The 21,145-nt window shown below is 39.8% G+C and overlaps 1 protein-coding gene across 1 annotated transcript; it reads right to left on the reverse strand.

Moving 5' to 3' along the window:
• Positions 1–1,868: 1,868 nt before the first annotated feature.
• LOC111861814 (syntaxin-6) lies at positions 1,869–19,564 on the reverse strand. The gene is made up of 7 exons (XM_023846701.2): positions 19,221–19,564; positions 14,809–14,981; positions 7,297–7,391; positions 6,145–6,204; positions 5,652–5,884; positions 5,344–5,438; positions 1,869–4,733 (listed from the first exon to the last, which is right to left on the reverse strand). The coding sequence occupies exons 1-7, from the start codon at positions 19,253–19,255 to the stop codon at positions 4,657–4,659; spliced, it is 768 nt and encodes a 255-aa protein (XP_023702469.1). The 5' UTR covers positions 19,256–19,564; the 3' UTR covers positions 1,869–4,656.
• Between the last annotated feature and the right edge of the window lie 1,581 nt (positions 19,565–21,145).

A 21,145-nucleotide genomic window follows, 5' to 3' on the forward strand; every position in this document is an offset into this window, starting at 1 on the left:
TGGAGATAAACAATTTATTCACTGTGAAGCGTCAATTATATTGTGACGTGTAGGGCGACATGACAATTTTGATTTAAGTGTCAAATTGTTACTTACAAATGTAAGACATACAATGTTTGAATCTTGTATCTGATAGCAGGACCTCTTCCTGCAAAGACATATTGCTAGCTGTCACTTGTTTCTTAATGGTTCAATCTCCAGTTCCATTGTTTTTCATGTTATAAATGCATTTAGTTCCTTTGGGCATACGGGATGTACGTATATCCATCATTAAACTCAGTCAAATTACAATACACATTATGAAAAAAAAAACAAATCCCTTTTGTTCTGTCTCCTATGTTTAATTTGTTTATTCCCAAAAGTGTGGAGATAGAACCATTAAGGCCTAAGACAACATATTGTACACAATAAAACATAAATAACCAATGAAAGTAGCTCTTTAACAGTGTAACACAGAATTGTGTAGTTCTTACAGTTTTGGCAACAAAGTTATTTGAAAATAAATCCTAAATAATAATGATTATGTAAGATTTGAGGCTTTCACAGCGGTGACTATGAAGAAAGCAGTCTTCTGGGATTTGGCACCGTNTTATGTTTCTTTCGAGCATACACCTGTATGTTTCTAGTTTTCGTTTGAAGGATATGCCAAAGATAACTTCTTAATTTTCAAGATAACAGTTCTGATGATAGTACAGTTACACTGGGCTTCTGAACTCATCCATTATCTGGTATTCCAAACAGAACACAACACTTTTTGGGTTGTCCAGTGACACATCACCTCTTTGCAATGTACCAAACTTGGTCAGTACCTCTCCTGGGGCGAGAAAGAGATTCAGCTTTTCTGAAACATGTTCTGTTTGGAAAACTGGATAATGAAGTCCAGACATACTAATTGTAAACAGTCACTAAACTATGAGAGAGATATCTTGTAATTCCAGCACACAGAAATCTAAATATGCCCAGCCCCTGACTAACATGGCTTCTACTACCACAGATTTGGTTTAACGGTTTTAAAGTACGGCTTATAAACTCTACTTACCATGGGAATGAAGGTACGTAGTCATCAGTTAATGATACTGACTGTCCATCTTCATTAAAAAGCTACCAGATTTCATTTTCTACAGTCTTCCAGTTTTCATAAGCCGATGGCAAGGTCGCAAGTTCAGTTCCCAATGAGGTCACTGGATTTTTCAATTTACCTAATCCTTTCAGCCGCACTACGACCCTGGGGTCGACTCAGCCTCTGACAGAAATGAGTACCAGGAATCTTCCTGGGGGTAAAGGGTGGCCAGTGCATAAGGCTAACAATCTCACTGCCATCTGTGAGCTGATTGTCTAGAAAATGTGGGAGCCTTGACATCTCACAGCCCTATGGGCCTTCACGGCCTGTTACAGGGATACCTTTACACTTCACCTTAAGGTTTCCTGTACAAGTTATAACGTATCCTGGTTTGTAAAGTAGATGGACTCTTATTACATCCTAACATATCTATCATCTGTAGGATGGGAGGTTCTCACAGAGGTCGTTATGAAGAGTTCTATCTTGTGTAGTCCACTGAGGCAACCAATATTTCAGAGGAACATGTCGCCTCCATCGTCAGAATCGAAAATTAAGCCAAGCAAGGAATCAGCATGCAAGCAGGTGCTTGCCACCTGTTTTCAGGCTGGTTTCTCCGACGCCTAAGGTGGAGGGGACATATTCCTCCGAAACGTCAGTTGACTTTCAGTGGGCTACACGGTGTTATATCTGAGAACTCTTATTTATCATGTTAGTCAGAGACAATGTAGTTGCACAGAAACATCAAAATACATGATTGGATGTATGTGCTTTTATTAAGAGCATAAATGATAAGCAGAGGTCCAAGAAATAAATGTGAAACGTGTACGACCATTAATTTAATTACATTAAGAGAAATGCTATATACATACGGCAAAACCTCCTACATTCTAAGACAAAGTGTACCATGTATTTAAAGCCAGCAAAAAAAAAAAAAATAATATCATACCAATGCTACTGACATGTCAGGACATGAGCAGAGCCTCCCTACTACCATATACAGCTATTTTTCAAGTCACCAACTATTAACAACAATTTAAACAAAATATTTTATTTTACCTACATTTCATCTCTTTTGAGGTGATGCACTGATATAAATGGAATAAATATTTCTAAAAGCTACCAAACAATAATTAAATGTCCATTTTCCATATCTATATACAATCTAATATCCTACTATACAACATATCAAATTATTACTAGAGCATTTAAAAATTTGAAGTTTATTACATTTTTCAGTCTATCCTTAGAAACGGGCCTGAAAATAATAAATTCAATATAGTAAAGGAAGATATCATCAGTGTTTCATCGAATGGCACTTAACAACAAGACTCTACACCAAAAATGTACCTGTGGTTTTCAACCTGTTTCGAATAATGACCTTGCATTGAAGTGACCTAGTTTGCCAATGTTTCGGAGGAACCTGGCGCCTCCAAGCGTAAGTCGAGCAATAAAACTGTATGCCATATACAGGGAGGGATGGCAGGGCTGTACATAAACTGATGGCCCTTAAGAGGGCCATTCTATGAAGAGCAAACCAGCAAGGAGTGCAGAAATAATCAAGTCGGATGGAAAAGCGCTGATCACATAGGTAGAATTCCTCTGCTTTGAAGACAGCAACAGTAGGTTCCTCTGAACGCTGACAACACACTCCACTTCCGCTCAGTCCAATCATGCCATAACAGGATATCACCACTGAATCACCATTAAAGGCTACAATAGGTAATAATGTACCCAGTTAACTACTCTAGTAAAAAAATTTCCTTACCACAAAGTTAAGTGTGGTATAAAATGTCCCTCTAGACCAGTGCTTCTCCAGCTTTCTTCTTTGGCACCCCTTTTTGTGAGAAAACAGTCTTTCGTGACTGTCGACACCACCTTTTAATCAAAAGAAGTTATCCCCATGCTATCTCAGGTGGCATGTTCTTGAACTGTTGTTTTAAGAAAAACATCTGTGCAACCCTCCATGATAACCTTCACAACCCACAGGTTTAGAACCACTGCTCTGCGCGTGGACATATTGCACTACTTTTATTTTAAACTCTCTTCAGACGGGTATACATCTACCTCACAACTAAACATACCACTTTGGTAATCTGTATGTAATAAATTATAAATTTGATTGCTTCTTAATCTATAATATGAGTTTAACCTCCTCACAGTACAGTACAGCCCTGAACAGGAAATACCAGTCAACAATGCAGCTATAGGATATTCAAAATCTGTGCACCATTTCATTGCTTTATGAAACTATAAGGCATTACGCACCTTGATTAAAAAAACATACATGTGTCCACCCAATACAACAGTTGCATTTCTGAGAATAGTCACTTAAAATTAAAATTCTTTCCCCTGATTGTAGTTCCTTTGGTTTCAGTAACTTTAATTTTCATTGAAAAATATGTAACCCAGTTAAGTCTGGTACCATTCAATTTTGTATTTATGAATGCCTTTCTTTAAGAAGCATAATTCCATTATTTTCAGTACATATTTGCTAAATTTTTTTGTTTCATAAAGTTGTCAGTAACAAGCTTATATACCGTTCAATTGTCGGAAAATAGATTAATTATAAATTGGAAAGCCTCTGAAAGCAGTTATGATCTACTATCCTAGCATGTGCCTGAAGGAACTAAGGAAAACCACAGAAAATATCGGTCAAGACAGCTACAAAGCCCTGCCTCACTTACTGCAATGCAAAACCATTAGGACTTGTAAGACTCGAGGTTCTCACAGCAGTGGTTATGAAGAGTTCTATCTTCTGGGATATAACACCACGTAGTCTGCTGAAAGTCAAAAGACGTTTCAGAGGAACATGTATCCTTCATCTTCAGGGCTGAAGAGTAAGCCCAACAAGAAAGCTGCAAGAAGCTGCTAACGAGCAAAGCTTTGCTTGCTGCCTGCTTCTGAGAAGACGGAATTATTTATACATAAACTCTGCCTTACAACCAGTTTTAGATGCACAAAATGAGATCAAACACAATTTGATTTCCCATCAAAATTTAGAATCATTTATTCTCTTACACTTTTATGACTGCAATACTTACTCTGTACTGTGTTTGTGGATCACACAATTAAAAATGCCGCAGTATTGCTACAGGCCAGGTAGAATTTTTCAAGATGCACTTCCAACGCACGGCCCAGAGTTCACACATCCCTATCTACTGAGATTTATGTTACTATGCGTTGCTTATAGTTTCATGAAGCACTAAGATTATGAACAGCACTGCATAATAATGCAGAAAAATTTCTCACTATGACGACCATTATTTCTAATAATTTAAAATTCATGATAGATAAAATTACTGTGCTTTTTGTTGGCAAACAAATAATTTACTTTAAGATGTAGAAAGACACACACAGGATTACAAAATTAACTGATCATTCTATTTAGAAAACAAAAGCCTAATAGATTTGTAAACACTGAAGTTATATAAGCACCCACTCACGTTCATGACCTCCTGGAGCAACTGTGTCATGCTGTGTGTCACATCAGACTTACTGCAGTATATCTATGACCTCCACATGACTAACAAGGGGCTAATTACACTAAACATATGAAACAGACATCCTGCCGCTTATCCCAACGGCTGCGGAACTCTTCAAGTGAAGATAAAAAGAATGATGACAACTATGATTATTCCCGATAGAACTGCAATAGCAATCCATTGCCTTCGATCTGGAAACACAAAACATATAAGTTGCTTATCCAGTTTCAGACCTTACTTCAACATACATCATCACAGATGTTACTGTCTTGTTACTGATGTTATTGTCACCGTTATCATCATTGTTATCATCATGCACAATGGACAGTTATGTCACAAAACACTACAAGAAGAACAAATGAATCTTAACATTACAGCAGGTGTCACATACATACAGTAATTACAGCTGTGCTTCAAAGGATTAAGATCCTGTCACCCAAACAGAACTTTCATCTGTTTCTCTAGACCAGGCATGACCAACTTCAAACAGGTTGTGATCGACTTTTTAGTGTCAAAACTGCCAGTGATCTACCACCCCCTCCTATCGTCATACTTCGCTTTAAGCAAAAATATTGGTAAAAATAACACGACACATGATGTCTGTTGTAAAAGCAACATACATTAAGAGTACAGACTACTTTAATACGTATTTTCCCTTCAAAATCTGAATATAATCATATTATATTACAAGTGAATTTACATGCTTTTCATGTATAATTTCCTTATAGGCCTATGAGATCGACACGTTGGACGTGCCTGCTCTATACTAATCATCAAGAGAAGCAAGCTTCTCCTACTCACCATTTGACATATGAAGTACCTTAGCGACTTTCTTCATTGCGGTGTCGAGTTTAGAGTCTGTGTTTTCCAGTTCATTCCCAAACTCATCTAGCATCCTAAAACAAAGAAGGGCAGGGTAAAGTTCCAGTCGCTCACAACGGGGTAAAATGGCAGGCTAATGTGATTTTAGTGTTGAACCTTCAGGTACCAGAACAGCACTGTTGACCACATTGACAATTATGACAGAAGGAACACATGGTACCATCAAGTAGGGGCACTGGACGCGTGAGTGCAGAGTGACAATGTCTGCAGGGCATGCAGGTACTTACACAGCCTGCTCATCCAACTCGTTTCCAATCTGTCGGGACACAGTTTTGAGCGTCCCAATTGAATCACTAATCATATCCAGCTGTTCATCTTGCGTCCTCACGATGTGGTTTTGTTGTTGGAGTGTGTCATCCAGAAAATGTCGATTTGGACTGTCCAGTTCATTCTCCAGCTTTGAATACTTCGTGGTTCCATGACTTGTTGGAACTCGAACTGGACTGTTCTCCAGAAGTGGCTGTGGGCGAAACACACTTCAGGTAAGAACACATGGAATTCTACATAAAATACACGTCCCAACATGTTTTCACAGTGAAAGATTTAGATCGGCATCATCCAACTTGTAGCATGTGGACGATACGTGATCCATGCAACAGTTCTGTGCAGTCTGCAAGATTATTCTAATGATTTATGTCACCATGTGATAATGATACAACTTCAGAGGTATAGTTTACCCTCTGCATACCAACAAGACATTGTGTGCTTGTGTGTGCATACCTGTCTAGCAGTTCTGTCCCAATCTCTGCCCCTGGATGTGTTCATCTTATCTTTCATAGTCTGCAAACAAATCAACAAGAGTTCAGTTTATGGTCTCCTGGGTTATGTCAATGAATGTGCAATCTTGCAGTTTTTTAGTTTGTTATTTAATGTATGAGTACGTCTTCATGGCATAGTGCTTAATTAGTTAAGCACAGGGACAGCTCTATCTTTACCGTTTTGTTATTTAACAATACTGTCAGTAACCAGACTACATAGCATCAATGACAGGATAATTAATGAACATGTAGAAATTGGTGGAAAGAGAATTCATACCAGAAACTGAAGTACCTGGAGAAAACCTACCCCAGCGCCACTTCATACACCACAAATTCCATGTGACCTGACCTGGGATTGAACACAGGATGCCACGATGGGAAGCCAGTGACTGCCTGAGATATAGCATGACCTTATGCAGTCTTGTAGGTACATACCAATGTTTCAGGGGGACTAGGCAATAACATCTTCAGGGTCAAAATGACAAGGGTCAGGATATACTGGGTAATTCATAAGTCCCTCCAGAAACCCTGACAATAATTTAGAACTGCAGTACCCTTGCAGCAATGTATTTGGCCTACAGAGTGATTCTAAATTCTTGTTGGGGTTTCCAGAGGGACTTACACTGTACAGGCTGGGTGACGACAGATGAAGTCACTCGGAACCAGGGGATGGGGAGAGAAGGAGCCCTGTTTGGGCCAAGAAGAACAATGCATTACTTACAAGACTACACAATGTTAACAACCCGGATGACAATATGAATACTTCCTGCCATGAAGACTTTAAAACAAAGAAAGAAGTCTGACGCTCTTACAGTTCTGTAGTTTTGTACAATGTTTGTGTATATGGCCACTGGACAGTGGCAATCTAACTGACCACAACATGTAGTTCAGATTATAAGGGCAGAAATAAAGCCTGTGTGATGATATATATTTCTTTAATTCCCTTATTTAATTAATTTTGCTTTTGTCAGTGCTATACTCAGGTTACTTCTAAATGTCCTTCCTTCCGCTGACAACTCTAACCAACACAACACACACATGACTGAGTATCAGCTGACTTGTACCCTTGTGTCCAAATGGAAGTGGCCAGGGTGCATGCAATAAGCACACTCACCTTCACTTCTTCCCGGGTTTGGTCAATAAAACTTTTCCGGCTACTCAGCTCCTTGTTATCAATTTTAAATTTACTTGGATTTTTCTCGACAATGCGTGAAGTCAGAGTTAAGGATCACAGTTCTGAAATTCGGTCATGAAAACGCAATTTCTTTCTTGTGGATTGTCCTTTGGCACTGTCAGAGTATCCAGAATATGCTGTCAAACAGGATGACGGATTAATTGGGAAGGAATTCAAAGAAAGCAGTCATGGCTTAAAAGATGGACTGTCTTGACATATGCCTGGGACTGAGAAACCATGAAGAGACTCCATCGGGACAGCTAGTGTCATGGCCAAGATTTGAACCGAGCACCTCCCATATATAAGCCTATAACGCTAATGCTACACCAGCCTACCCAGTAAAATGTATTTTGGGGACACGACATCAGGGAAACTGGGGACTCCAAGACTCTGGGCTGAGCCTGATATGAAAGTTAGTAACGCAGCAGTGAAAACTAATGTCACCTGTTTCTGTCCCACAATACCACTTGTGGGAATCAGTGCACCTTCTTCATTACACGCTGGAAAAGCAGTTATTAAAAAAGTTATTCTCAACAAAAGCTATCAAAAATTTAACTCATTACGTGACAACAGGATAGCTCAGATGGTATAGCACCAGGTTATGGGTTAGATGGCCGAGGAATCAGAGTTTGGTTTCCAGCAGGGGGAAGGGATTTTTCTCTTGTTCACAGTGTCCCGACTGGTTCTGGGGCCCACCCTGCTTCCTATACAGCACACCTCCGAAACATTATCAACATTGTCAACATCAACTGCAAAACGGTCACTTATTACTGCCACCTTCTTCCATTATAACTCGGAATATTTTTACATTCCGAATCCATTTCATTGTACATTACTGAATAACAGTGAAGTAACCAAATTCTTTTTTCTAATTTATTTTATGGAATTTTCAATATCTAGTCTATATAGCATTAAAAGGTAAGGTAAAGCTATCCCTGTAACAGGCTGTGGAGGCCCATAGGGTTGTGAGACATCGAGGCTTCCACATTTTCTAGACAATCGGTTAACAGATGGCTGTAAAGTTGTCAGTCTTACGCTCCGCCCGCCCTTTACCCCCAGGAAGATTCCTGGCACTCATTTCTGTTAGAAGCTGAGTAGACTCCAAGGGCCATAGTGTGGCTGGAAGGATTAGGTCAATTGAAAAATGCAATGACCTCATCAGGAATCAAACCCGCGACCTTTCAGCTTGTAATACAGTACCTCAACCAATTACGCTATTGCGTGCACCCTATATTACATTAAATGATGAAATGTGTGATGAGTAATGAATTGGAAAGGATTTTGAAGGAACTAGTTGTGGCCTAATCAAGATACTGTACCAGTATTTGCATCAGGGGACTGAAGAAAACCACAAAAACTGGATCAGGATAGCTGGTATTCAAATGTAATTCAAACAGACTCTATCAAATTGTTAGCCTAAAGCATTACTGCTAGATGCTCATGTGGTAACTAAACAGAGACAACATACTAAGTCATATATGGTGACCATAAGAATGCTGGCAACTAACCTAGAGCTGAGGGACCTGCAAACCTAGAATACCCCACTCTAGAGACAGTTCTCAATTCTCACTCTCTCAACTTATTTCTTTAAATTTCATTATCAAATCACAGGTTTCTTTATTGTTTCAGGTTCCCCTTTCCTCTTAATATAATTCAACATAAATATATAAATAAAAAGCATTAAAGATAAACAGTGTCTACATAAACTTTTCAATAGTATAGGTAAAAAAGGTAAAGCTGAGGCCCCCACATTTTCTAGACAACTAGCTCAGAGATATGGTAACTGTGAACTCTGCAAGGTCACCTCCTTTGCACATCCACTGTGACTATACAAACAAATCAGTTGGCCAGTGAGTGTGACTTTCACCAATTAAGTTTGGTTCCGCACGCATGTGCAGTGTCACCAAGACATGCATGACAAATTAAACTGAATGCCCTGCAAAGTTATGTCAACACACAGGTTTCACTCAGAGAGACTGCTTTCTTGAAACTTTCTGTTCCATCGAACTTTCACGGTCCAGATGCTGCAAAGATCTAATACACCTGCAGCATCTGCAGAGGAGTTTCGTTACTCCCCTAAATCAAATTCTTTGGCAATATTTCTGAAGTAGGGGCATGTAACTAACTAACTAACTAACTAACTAACTAACTAACTAACTAACTAAGTTCATGCAGCTGAGCCGTTCTTGAGAAGCTGCCAGTTATGCAACTACTCAAGAGCTCAACTCAACTCAAAGGTTCACTGCTGTGTTCACAAAAGCCCTCCACTGGTACCTATACTGAGCCAGATCAATCCAGGCCATACCACCCCAGCCTATCTCCTTAAGATCCATTTAAATATTACCCACCCACCTACATCTTGGTCTTCCTAGTGGTCTCTTTCCTTCTGGCTTTCCCACAAATATCCTACAAGCATTCCTCTTCTCCATTCGTGCTACATGCCCTGCCCATTTCATCGACGTTGACTTCATCATTTTAATGATACTCGGCAAAGAGTACAAGTTACAAAGCTCCTCATTATGCATTTTTCTCCAACCTCCTGTCACTTCATCTCTCTTCGGTCCAAATATTCTCCTCAACACCCTGTTCTCAAATACCCTAGTCTCCGTTCCTCCCTTAATGTCAGAGACCAAGTTTCAAACCCATACAAAACCACAGGCAAAAATTTCTAATTCTGTATATTCTAATTTTTATGTTTTTAGGCAGCACATGAGAAGACAAAAGGTTCTGGACTGAACTGTAGCAAGCATTACCCGAGTTCAATCCCCTCTTAATTTCCTCCTGGATCAGGTTTTGATTTGTTATTGCTGTTCCCAAACATCTGAACTGTGTCACATTTTGTGACATTTCGTAACAAGGTTATATTTTAAGGTGAGTTCTTAGCCCCACGCCAATCCACCCCCTTGGGAGACCCCTTGTCAGCTCATCAAAGTGTACATAAATGCAGTCACATAGATAATTCCACAGTACTTCTGTCAGATGACTTTCAAATGATAACACATATAGACAATGTGAAAGACTGCTTTTTTCCTTCTAAGCATCAGAATGTCACACTTCATGGCATCTACTGACAGGACTGTTGCACAAACTGACAACAAAACATCAGTCAGTCTGATTGGCCCGTGGAGTGCAACGGATTAATTACGCATGGCGTAAATTTCCCTTTAGCTTCTACCTATCTACCTACTGTCTAGGTGTCCGAACTTGTCTCTCCCTATCAGGGTCTCCAACCAAAATTAGCTTCTACCTATCTACCTACTGTCTAGGTGTCCGAACTTGTCTCTCCCTATCAGGGTCTCCAACCAAAATTAGCTTCTACCTATCTACCTACTGTCTAGGTGTCCGAACTTGTCTCTCCCTATCAGGGTCTCCAACCAAAATTAGCTTCTACCTATCTACCTACTGTCTAGGTGTCCGAACTTGTCTCTCCCTATCAGGGTCTCCAACCAAAATTAGCTTCTACCTATCTACCTACTGTCTAGGTGTCCGAACTTGTCTCTCCCTATCAGGGTCTCCAACCAAAATTAGCTTCTACCTATCTACCTACTGTCTAGGTGTCCAAACTTGTGTCTTCCTGTCAGGTTCTCCAACCTAAATATGTTACCTCAATGGATCATATATTTAGCAAGACATTCAGTGCCCTTATTATGCAATACAGGGAGTGATACTGGTATCACAGTGATACTTACTATGGCAACATAAAAGCTCCTGCCATATAAGCAGTAGAACAGTCGTGAAAACGTGGCTATCAGATAACAGTCAAACATACACGAACATGGGAACAGCCATAAAGACAAGAAGAGATAAGGCAGACAATGGCACTCCCCAGATAAACCTATAAAATCAGCGTCACACTGCAGGCTTCACGAGGTCTACGTTCTCACTGTGGGGAGTATCAAAGCCACTATCTTGGGGGGGGGGGCTTGGGTATTGGGGCATGTAGACCACCTGATGGGCAAAGACCTCGAAACATACAATGTGTGCAGTTGTTGCTATGAAACAGACAGATAAATAAACGCCCATTTCTAAGCAATAGCTTTGTAAACACATTCCCATGGAAATAATACCCAAGGTATCACTAAGCAACTGCCCATGACAACAATCGAAGAACTGCTGGAAGCAGTGTTTTCTGTTGGATCCACTCCAAGGCTACATGGTGAGCACCCCAGGCTGGCTGAGTTTAGTTCAGCTGAGTTCTTCAAGGAAGGCTGAGAAGAGATGGCGCTGTAGAAGAGTTCTGCATGGGTGGCTCTGTAGATAGGACATGAGAGCAGGTAACTGGACAATCTCCGCTGTTAGAAGCCATTGCTAGGGAATGACTGTTGGAGACATAGCAGGCTGGAAAAAGCTCAGCGTGTGCTGTGGGAATCTTTAAATTGTGAAGATTAGCAGTAGCGCTGTAATTACTTGTAGTTCCATGCAGTGTATATAAGTGGTCAATAAATCTATTCTGCAATCCATACCCCACCTATAGTCACACACCAATATCTACACAATATAGGATCATAAATTATGAGCTGAAAAAGATTTGGAAGAAAGTGGTCATGGACAGTAAAGCTATCATCCTGACATCTGTCTGAAGGGGCTGAGGAAAACTACAGAAAACTTCAGTCAGGATATGCTGTGTCACGGCTGATATTTGACTGGAACACTTTCAGAATATGAGTAAGTCTAGAGTACTACCGCTACACATGCCCACCCACTGATTATGGTCTTGTGATGTGATACCATGTAGTTTGGTACATGGGTACCAACATTTCAGAGGAACCTGCTGCCTCCATCTTCAGGGTAGAAAAGACACAATGAACATATTCTTCCACCTTGAAAGTGGAAGCAGCAGAGTCTTCCAAAATATCGGTACCCATCTACCAAACTACACGGTGTCACATCACAGAAGACTGCATGCAACCTTTAAACACAAGACTGTTTCTGTGTTGCATTACCTGAGAGACTTCTGACTATTACAGAATGTTTTCAGCAATGCAATTATACAACCCCCCCCCCACAAAGAAGTAAATTCATCATTTGAATTCCACACACACACACACACATGACACCATCAGATATGTGTTTTATGGCGAGGAAGTGTTAGCACCTATCCCTCACTGGGGGGTAGTCACTTTCCTTGTCAATATCACAATGGCTAGTGGCTAAAGTTTTAAAGGAGATATTCCATCCAATTAAGAAATTAAAATTCACTCATTCAATTAAACAAAAGGATTGTGCATGAGGAACTGAACTGTACCACAATACTTACACATTACACTAACAGCCATGACTACTGTACATACTGACATGACTTCAGAGTGAATTTCATAACATCTTTCAGTGTTCTCTTTTAAGTTTGAGGTAGGGTACTGGAAACAATAGTTACATGTTAGGTATGAGGTCACACTGGTGATTATGAACTGTCTTCTGGTTTGTGCAAGATACCTCATACATGTTTACAAACATTCCTCTGCAACATGAGTAAACATTTACTGAAGCACATCCCAGAAGTCAGTAATCTATGGAAAAGTTATACTTCTATATGTAACATATTGAGAATGTTGGTAGCAATGAACAGTATTGCATGTTATCAACAGGGATATAATAGGAGTCATACAGTGATATCATGCATGTAGTTTCTGTGACCTTGTATTTCATTTGCTGTTTAAATTACAGTTTACCTTGGCTAGTATCATCCTTGAGTCCACTAATGTTCATAATACCTGTTTTCCAGCACAATACCCACACAGACTACCACTCAGCTTATGGCTTACGGAATATCACAAGAGAGCAAAGCCGTGCAACCGCATGCCTGTCAATGCTTATCTAAGTGAATGACAATAAAACCCCCCTTAAAAGCAATATTCCTATATTCGGAACAGATGTGAAGACTTTCATACAAATACTGAACACGTTGATCTAGTGGTAATGCTCTCGGCTTGTATTCGTAAGGTGCTTGGTTCAAATCTCAGTTGGGGCGCTGGTTATCCTGACAGAATTCTCGTGGTTTTCTCAGTCATTCCAGGCCGATACCATGCCAGTACCTTAATTTCGCCATGGACACTTCCCTGAAAACATTCTCCAACTCTTTATCCATAAATCCTAACCTTCACGGCTACACGGTGTGGATGACGACACTGCCACAAAGTAACCTGCAACCTCCCAAAGAAAAAGAACCACAAACAAACAAACAAACAAACAAACTGTTTCACCCAGCTCAGAAAAACAGTTGTGGTTAAGAAAACTTCAAATTCCATAAAAGGTGGAGAATTTCCTGCTAGGCTGAGCAAATATTGGCTTTTTAACAAGGACTAGGCACAATGTAATTAAGATAAAGCCCATCTACGCTACGAACCAGGGTGTCATATCTTGTGTAGGCATCATTAAACTAACTAAGCTAACGTCATGCAGCTGAGCCCTTCTTGATGAGCCACCAGTTGTGCAACTATTCAAGAACAACCAAACATTTTATGCAACCCAAAGGTTCATTACCATGCTCACAAGAGCCCTCCACTCGCCCCTATCACGAGCCAGATCAATCCAGTTCACATCACCCCATCCTGTCTAAGATCCACTTTAATATTAGCCACCCACCTAAGTCTTGATCTTCCTAGTGGTCTCTTTCCTTCTGGCTTTCCCACCAATATCCTATATGCATTCCTCTTCTCCCCCATTTGTGCTACATGCCCTGCCCACCTCATCCTCCTTGACGTGATCATTCTAATTATACTTGGAGAAGTGTACAAATTATGAAGCTCCTCATTATGCAGTTTTCTCCAACATCCTGCCACTTCATCCCTCTTCAGTCCAAATGTTCTCCTCAACACCCTGTTCTCAAACACCCTCCATCTAGGTTCCTCCCTTAATGTCAGAGACCAGGTTTCACACCCATACAGAACTACAGGTAAAATTATACTTTTGTATATTCTAATTTTTATGTTTTTAGACAGCAGACGAGAAGACAAAAATTTCTGGACTGAAGGGTAGCAAGCATTACCCGAGTTCAATCACCTCTTAATTTCCTCCTCAATCAGGTTTTGATTTGTTACTGTCATTCCAAAATATGTGAACTGTGTCACATTTTCAAAACATCTGTTACCTATCTTTATGTCATGGTTTTGCCCTACATTTTGGTGATGAGAAGCAACATGTACTTAGTTTTCTCTGTGTTTACTCCTAGACCAACCTCCTTACTTGCATCAACTAAAGTTTCTGTGTTTTCTTTATGGTATCTATGTCCAGAGAGAGACTCCTGTGAATATATTAATAAACTTCCAGACTCCATAAAAGGTAGGTAACTGCCTCACTGGTTGTCCAAATATCAGCTTCTCAAGAAGGCCTCTGCTTTACAGAATGAGCTAGTTAAATTCATAGATCCTTAGGCAAAAGTTCGCAGAAAGCCACAGGCAATTAACAGCCAGGAACAGACAAAACAGACACCATGAAGAAGCCAGAAAAGGATATCTATAGTGTCTTCAACATCCTCTAGATCCCACTCAATGCTCCGTAGTGCATTTCGTAATTCTGTGGTGGTCCACTCCACTTCATCCTTAGATACACTATTAGTTGTATCGTCTTGCAGATCAATCCACCGACGGTATAGGCCTCGTGTCTTGTTCAATGCTATACAAACATCACTGCAAAAAATAATTAACAATTTATCTCTTTACGCGATATGAGATGCATTCCTCGATCCCAAACCAGCAATTACAATCTGACCATGTCTGAGTAGATTAAGGAGTGGCTGGGGAGAGGCACTTCAAACGCTGTGCCACTGGGCCAGCGGCTGTTGAAGCTCGTCATGGGAAGCCTTTCAGATAAACTGTGTAAGCCTACTGGCCTTGGACAGGAAACAATGTAGGCTGATGATGGAGTTGCTGACTGGCCAATGTATACTGTGGCAACCCTACATGATACGGGCCTCTCGGAAATGTTGATAGGAGGAGGATGCCATACACATCACCAGAGCACAGCTGTGGGTGAGCAGGGAACAGAGGCCTTCACGTCTGCACAGTGAGGGCATACAGATGTCAAAAGGGCCTCAGTTTGGATAGTTATGGCTCTAGCATTATGGTAAGGGGTCTTTGAAGGGCCCACAGTGTACCCAGCAGTGGTATGAGGGCTTGGGGCAACTGAAAGTTGTACTCCCCAAGTCATTAACACTGAGATGTGACAGCCCTCTGAAAGTAACACACCAAGTGTACACTAGATATACCACTGTAAGATTTATATACGAGACCATGGCCCCTTCCGAATGGACTTCATCATGCTCCATGCACCCTCCTTACTTCCACTTTGAGACCCATATACTAACCCAGCTGTCTCACTCACCCTGAAAGTGGTGGCTGCAATGCATGCTGAAATGTCAGAGCAACTTGGAAACACAACACCGCTACACCACTAAAGCCAAAATTACATCACATTCTTCTGCAAGATGTGGAAATGTTTCCCATATGTTATATGTGTGTTCCATTGTGTTTACAGATAAAAAAGACAAACAACAAACTGCTGGAATAAACATCTGTGAAAATGCAAATGACCCCTTAAATTATAACAGTGGTCTTTTTGGCTGTGACATCACATAGGACGATGGAGAAGTGGCTGATATGTGCATGTTCCTCTGAAACACTGCTATCCGCCTACAAGAGTATAAGTTAAAACAAACTAGAGGGTCACAGTCTTTAACAATCATCACAATGATCACCATGGCACTTAGATCATTTAAGCTGCTCATAACAATATCACAATGGAGTCACAAACGTAACTTGGGACATACATGTCAAATGTTGTCAGAGAGACAATCTTCATCAAACCTCTAAAATAAGTAGCATGTGATAACGGAAGATATGGGGACCATTTCATTGACTGTCATCCTTATCATGTTTATCAACATCAACAATAATGTGGTCCATCCCCCAAATAAACATTTCCTTCATCAACACACACATTTTACCATAAAATAAAACATTAACATTCTCTAAATTCTATAGCAGCAGTTCGTGATTTCGCTATGATCCTCTGACCCTATCGACTTGTAATCCTTGTGAAAAAATAAAATTAAATTACCATGAGAAATGAGCTGTTATTTACTAGACCATATGCATAATGGAAGTCCCAGAAAGGTTATGAGTCACACGGCACGTGATATCTCATGGGAATGACAAGGGTGTGTCACACTGACCATTAAAGTAATTAGTTTCAGCAAAGTACCACAGCATTAAAGCAAATGCCACCGACAAAACTAACTTGTGCACAAATCATCTTGCCACAGAAGTCATAGTATATTAACTGTTAAAAACTACTACTCACTACGGAACCCAAAATGGACACCGCAAAGCCCAGTCCTTAGCCACCTATATCCAGTTCACATCTCCATAAGATATTTCCTTAAGTCCATTTCATTATTACACTCCCATCAAAATTTCAGTGTCCTAATGATGACCTGTTATTACATATGAGGCTTCCATGGAATGAATATTAACCATTTAAAGACCAAGTAACATCTATGTATTATATAAAAGTTCAGTCCCTTCCTCACAGGAAACACATTACGTCTCCACCACAGAGACCAACCGGTTAATGCTGTCTGGGGAAACAGTCGCTGTTTATTGTGAGAATCATATGGAACACACATATACACTGTGTGGGCAGAATGCAGAGACTTTATATATAAGAATTCAGTCTGTACCTCACAGGAAACACATTACGTCTCCACCACAGAGACCAACCAGTTAATGCTGTTTGGGGAAACAGTCGCTGTTTATTGTGAGCATCATACAGAACAAATATATATAAGAGGCAGTAAACATAAAATTCCTTGGCTTACAAACTGATAATCATTTAAACCACAAAAGCCATTTCAACCAGTTAGTTCCAAAGTTAAGTGGAGCATGTTATGTAGTTAGATTTATGTTGCATACCAGCAACACTGACACTCACTTTCACTCTTTAATGAAGTAAGGAATAATTTTCTTGGGTAATTCATCTGACAGCATAAAGTTATTGACATTGCAAAAAAAAAAAAACGTTAACCTCATTATGGGTGTCAAATCCAATAGTTCTTGAAAAGATCTATTTAAGAGACTAGAGATCTTAATCCTTCCATGTGTATATATTTTCATTAATGATCTTCATTACAAATAATGAAGAACATTTTCAGACCAGCCACAAGCACTAATCTCCATAAACCAGCTGCTAACCTCTCATGCTTTCAGAAAAGTGCATATTATGTTGGGATCGAAGTTTTCAATAATCTGCCATTTGATCTCAGAAGTCTTATGAATGAAAAAGCACAATATAAATTAGCACTAAAACGATACTTAAGCACACACTCAGTCTACTGTCTAAAAAACACTAACTCATTGATTTAAAGGCTGTGTAAACAGCATGAGTTGACAATATTGATGTATATATGTGGCTTTATTTTTTAATACCTTCATGTGTAACCAATGTGTTTTCTTGGGTTTTCTTGTGTGAAAACTTCAGTTGTACTGTACATATGTTCTTGTATTTATATATTATATTCCACATCCTACAGTCGTTTTGACTAAATTTGGATCCAGGGAACACAATGTGATGTGATGTGATGTAATGTAATGTAACACACAGATACACTTTGTCGGCAGAATGTAGAGTTTTTTTATGTTAAAGCAAGTGGTACATATAATTACCACTGGGCTTTGAAGGGTTAAGAGTGTACAATCTTGTGTGATGTCACACTGTACAGTCTAGTATATGGCTAACAAACATTTCACAAAAACACACTGCTTCATCCTTTTTCAGGTTTGAAACCCGAGGCAGTATGGAAGTCATGCAACACATGAAAGATCTTGGGTTCTCACGACAGTAACTATGAAGATTAAAGTCTCTTGGGAAGTGACAGCATGTAGTTTGGTAGACAGGTATTGGTATTTCCTCTACAGGAGGACTACTCCACAAGTCTAAAGGTTTAAAGCCCTCTGAATCAAGAAAAATAAGAGACCTTATTCCTTGTCCTTCCTACTGAGGTGCAGAGACCAAAACATGATTTCCCAGTTCCATACTATTCCATCCTGAAGATGGAGGTGGCAGGTTCCTCCAAAACATCAGTATCTATCTACAAACTACATGATGTCACAGCCCGTAAAACCATATCTGTGTTGACAATATACTCCATTTCTATCCGCACAGAACCATCAGTCAAGAACAGATCAATAAAAATCATGTTTGATTTGGAACTATCACAGTTATGGGGTGTGACGCCGTGTAGTCTGGCTGAAGTTAAATTTTGTTTCAGAGGATGTACTGTCTCCATCTTTAGGGGGAAAAAAATAACCCTCCCTTACATCATAAGCAAATAATATAATTGATTTGTCTTGCAGTTATTCAAATTTGTCATGAAACTGGCAATATGCACCACACATATGGGTCCTTGTAAGTTGTGCTAACATCACAAAATGTGATCCTTTAGAAGATTCTTTGCAAGATTAAATGAAAAAGAAGTGCACAGATGCTATAATTCTACAAAACCCCTATGAAGAGAAAACAGTGCAGTCAATTCAGATATAATAAGAGAACTGGTCTAAAAGAATGTTATTTATTTCACTACTTGATAGAAGACCACTGTCATACTGCACCATTTTGTATGATAATGGACAGATATCTATCATATTGCCATGAAACATTAAATGGAATCCAGGCACGTTATACGAAAAAACTACCTGCGATCTGTGATTATGATGTTCTTGTTGTCCTTTCAAAGGACTGAAATTTGAATACAAAATACCAAATCTCTAACACTGACGTGCGTCAAGAAGGTCCAGGTGCGTCTTTTCCAAGTAAAATTCTCCCATACCACATTTATGAAATTATATATGCTCGAGATAAGACCTACTTACTCTTTCACCACGAAAAAAGGATCCTCGACTGTCATGTCAGCTTTCAACGACACTCATGCACTGATCTCTTGATATAACATCCACATTCACCTGATATTACAATCATCAGGAATCACGGACCTATTATTTATATAAATCTTAACAGAGAAGAAACCGAGTACAAATTAACCAACACTACAAACAAAGACGAAAATATTGCTGTACGACTTTCCTTCTCAAGCGCACCTTCACTTCGTCTGCACAACAATTTTCATTCACAAATAACAACCCCCTTCCCTCCTTATTTCGCGAATTATTTCATAGCGACAGCCAACTACACCGTATTCGTTGACAACGCAGCCGGGGTTCGACGACATACCATACATTGAACTGCTACCTTTCGTTTATACTGGAACTACTACAAACTCTCGCAATAGCGGCCATGGCCCAGGGCTCAGTTGGTAAGAATGGTAACTGCAATCCGACACAAATTCTCCTCATTCGAAATTTCGCAGCACTAATTAGGGATCTGTTTGAATGATGTAATATAAGGAGACAACGCTTGGGTCATAAGTGATCTTCCTTGACCTTCAGCCTCCCTCAGATGACCTAAGATCGAGGGCACCAGGACCCCACCTATTAGTATGGTCACGAGGCAGATGGGACACCCAGCCAAAACCAAGGTGAAGAAACGTCCGGACAAGTCGGCCACAACTGGGCAGAGCTCCATTCCCAGACACCGTCATCATATCCTCCACCCACACCCTTAGGGAAGGAACTGTAACTGTGCTCCACCCCAACAACCCAGACATGGAACATGACCTGTGTAAGCATCCCTCTTACAGCCCAGGATATTCCTCCCTTCCTTGCTTTGTCACTTCCATTTGCTGTGCAAACCTGAGTGACAGGCTGTTCACTAGAAGCCAATATATATCCAGAAAGTTCTGCAACCAGCCATCCTTGTCCCTGCCAAATCCTGTGCCTCACTGTGGCAAGGGAGTGAAACAATGAATGATGAATATGTTTATGAGAAATAAGAGGTAGATACCAGAGAAATGTTTAAAGAAACTGGTGGAAAACTGGATACCTCAACAAATGAAAGTCTCAAACCTATTCTTTCTTCTGATAAGCCTTCATTCAATCTCTTAATACCTCTTTCCTCTCTTTTTCATGTCTTCCAGCACCTGGCTAAACCACCTTGTTCAGGACCATCCCACAGGTGCATTCACTGTAAAACAATAAACCCTCTATTTCTTTGATTTCATCCTCCATGAAATTAGCAGATTTGTGATGAATGTAAGGTATGCCTACTGCTGTCATGCCCATTGGGCTTTCCAAATATGTAAGTTTACACTACAGTTTTGTAGCTTAAGAGGCTGAGTGGTGGAATGTGATCCTCTTATGAAGAGAAGACGCAAAATTTAGGAGGGAGATTGATTCTGTGTCCTTCCCCTATTTTGACTTTTATTGAAAAGAAACTGCAGAGAAAAGAAAAATAAATGACTATCACCAGGTTCTCTAAGCCTAAACTCTCTGCCTTTACCAGCCTCACCCCACTTTAATCATTCTCTCTGGACTATTTGGACTTCAAAATCACAGTATATTGTTGTTATTATTACTAACATATATTTAATATATAATGTATTACTAGTTGTTGATTATGTTATATCAATCTGTTCACTCCCTATATTTTGTCATGTCATCTAACCTCACTTTCTTCACTAAATTATGTTTCCAACATCCATGAATTCCACATTCATGTGAGTTTACAAGAGCATAAACCTCACAAATGTTGAGTGTCTACTCTTTTAATGCCCTCCTTTGGATCCATTCTTTTTACATGGCCAAACTATTGTGATCATTTCTCTTCTAACTCTATTAACAAATTTTCAACAGCAGTACCTTCTTTTCAAATTTCATTTTTAGTTTCATCCCTTCTTGCCTTT

Source organism: Cryptotermes secundus, unplaced genomic scaffold (assembly GCF_002891405.2).
Source record: "Cryptotermes secundus unplaced genomic scaffold, Csec_1.0 scaffold620, whole genome shotgun sequence".
In the NCBI taxonomy this organism is placed as follows: domain Eukaryota; kingdom Metazoa; phylum Arthropoda; class Insecta; order Blattodea; family Kalotermitidae; genus Cryptotermes; species Cryptotermes secundus.

Bases quoted from the DNA above. Each gene is read 5' to 3' on its own strand.
- LOC111861814 (XM_023846701.2), bottom strand. From the start codon at position 19,255: ATGACAGTCGAGGATCCTTTTTTCGTGGTGAAAGA. The intron at 7,392-14,808 runs ATATCCTTTTCT...CTCTGACTTCAC, and splicing joins GGATGTTGAAGACACTATAG to GCATTGTCGAGAAAAATCCA. The intron at 5,885-6,144 runs GTATGCACACAC...TTTCGCCCACAG, and splicing joins GGGACAGAACTGCTAGACAG to CCACTTCTGGAGAACAGTCC.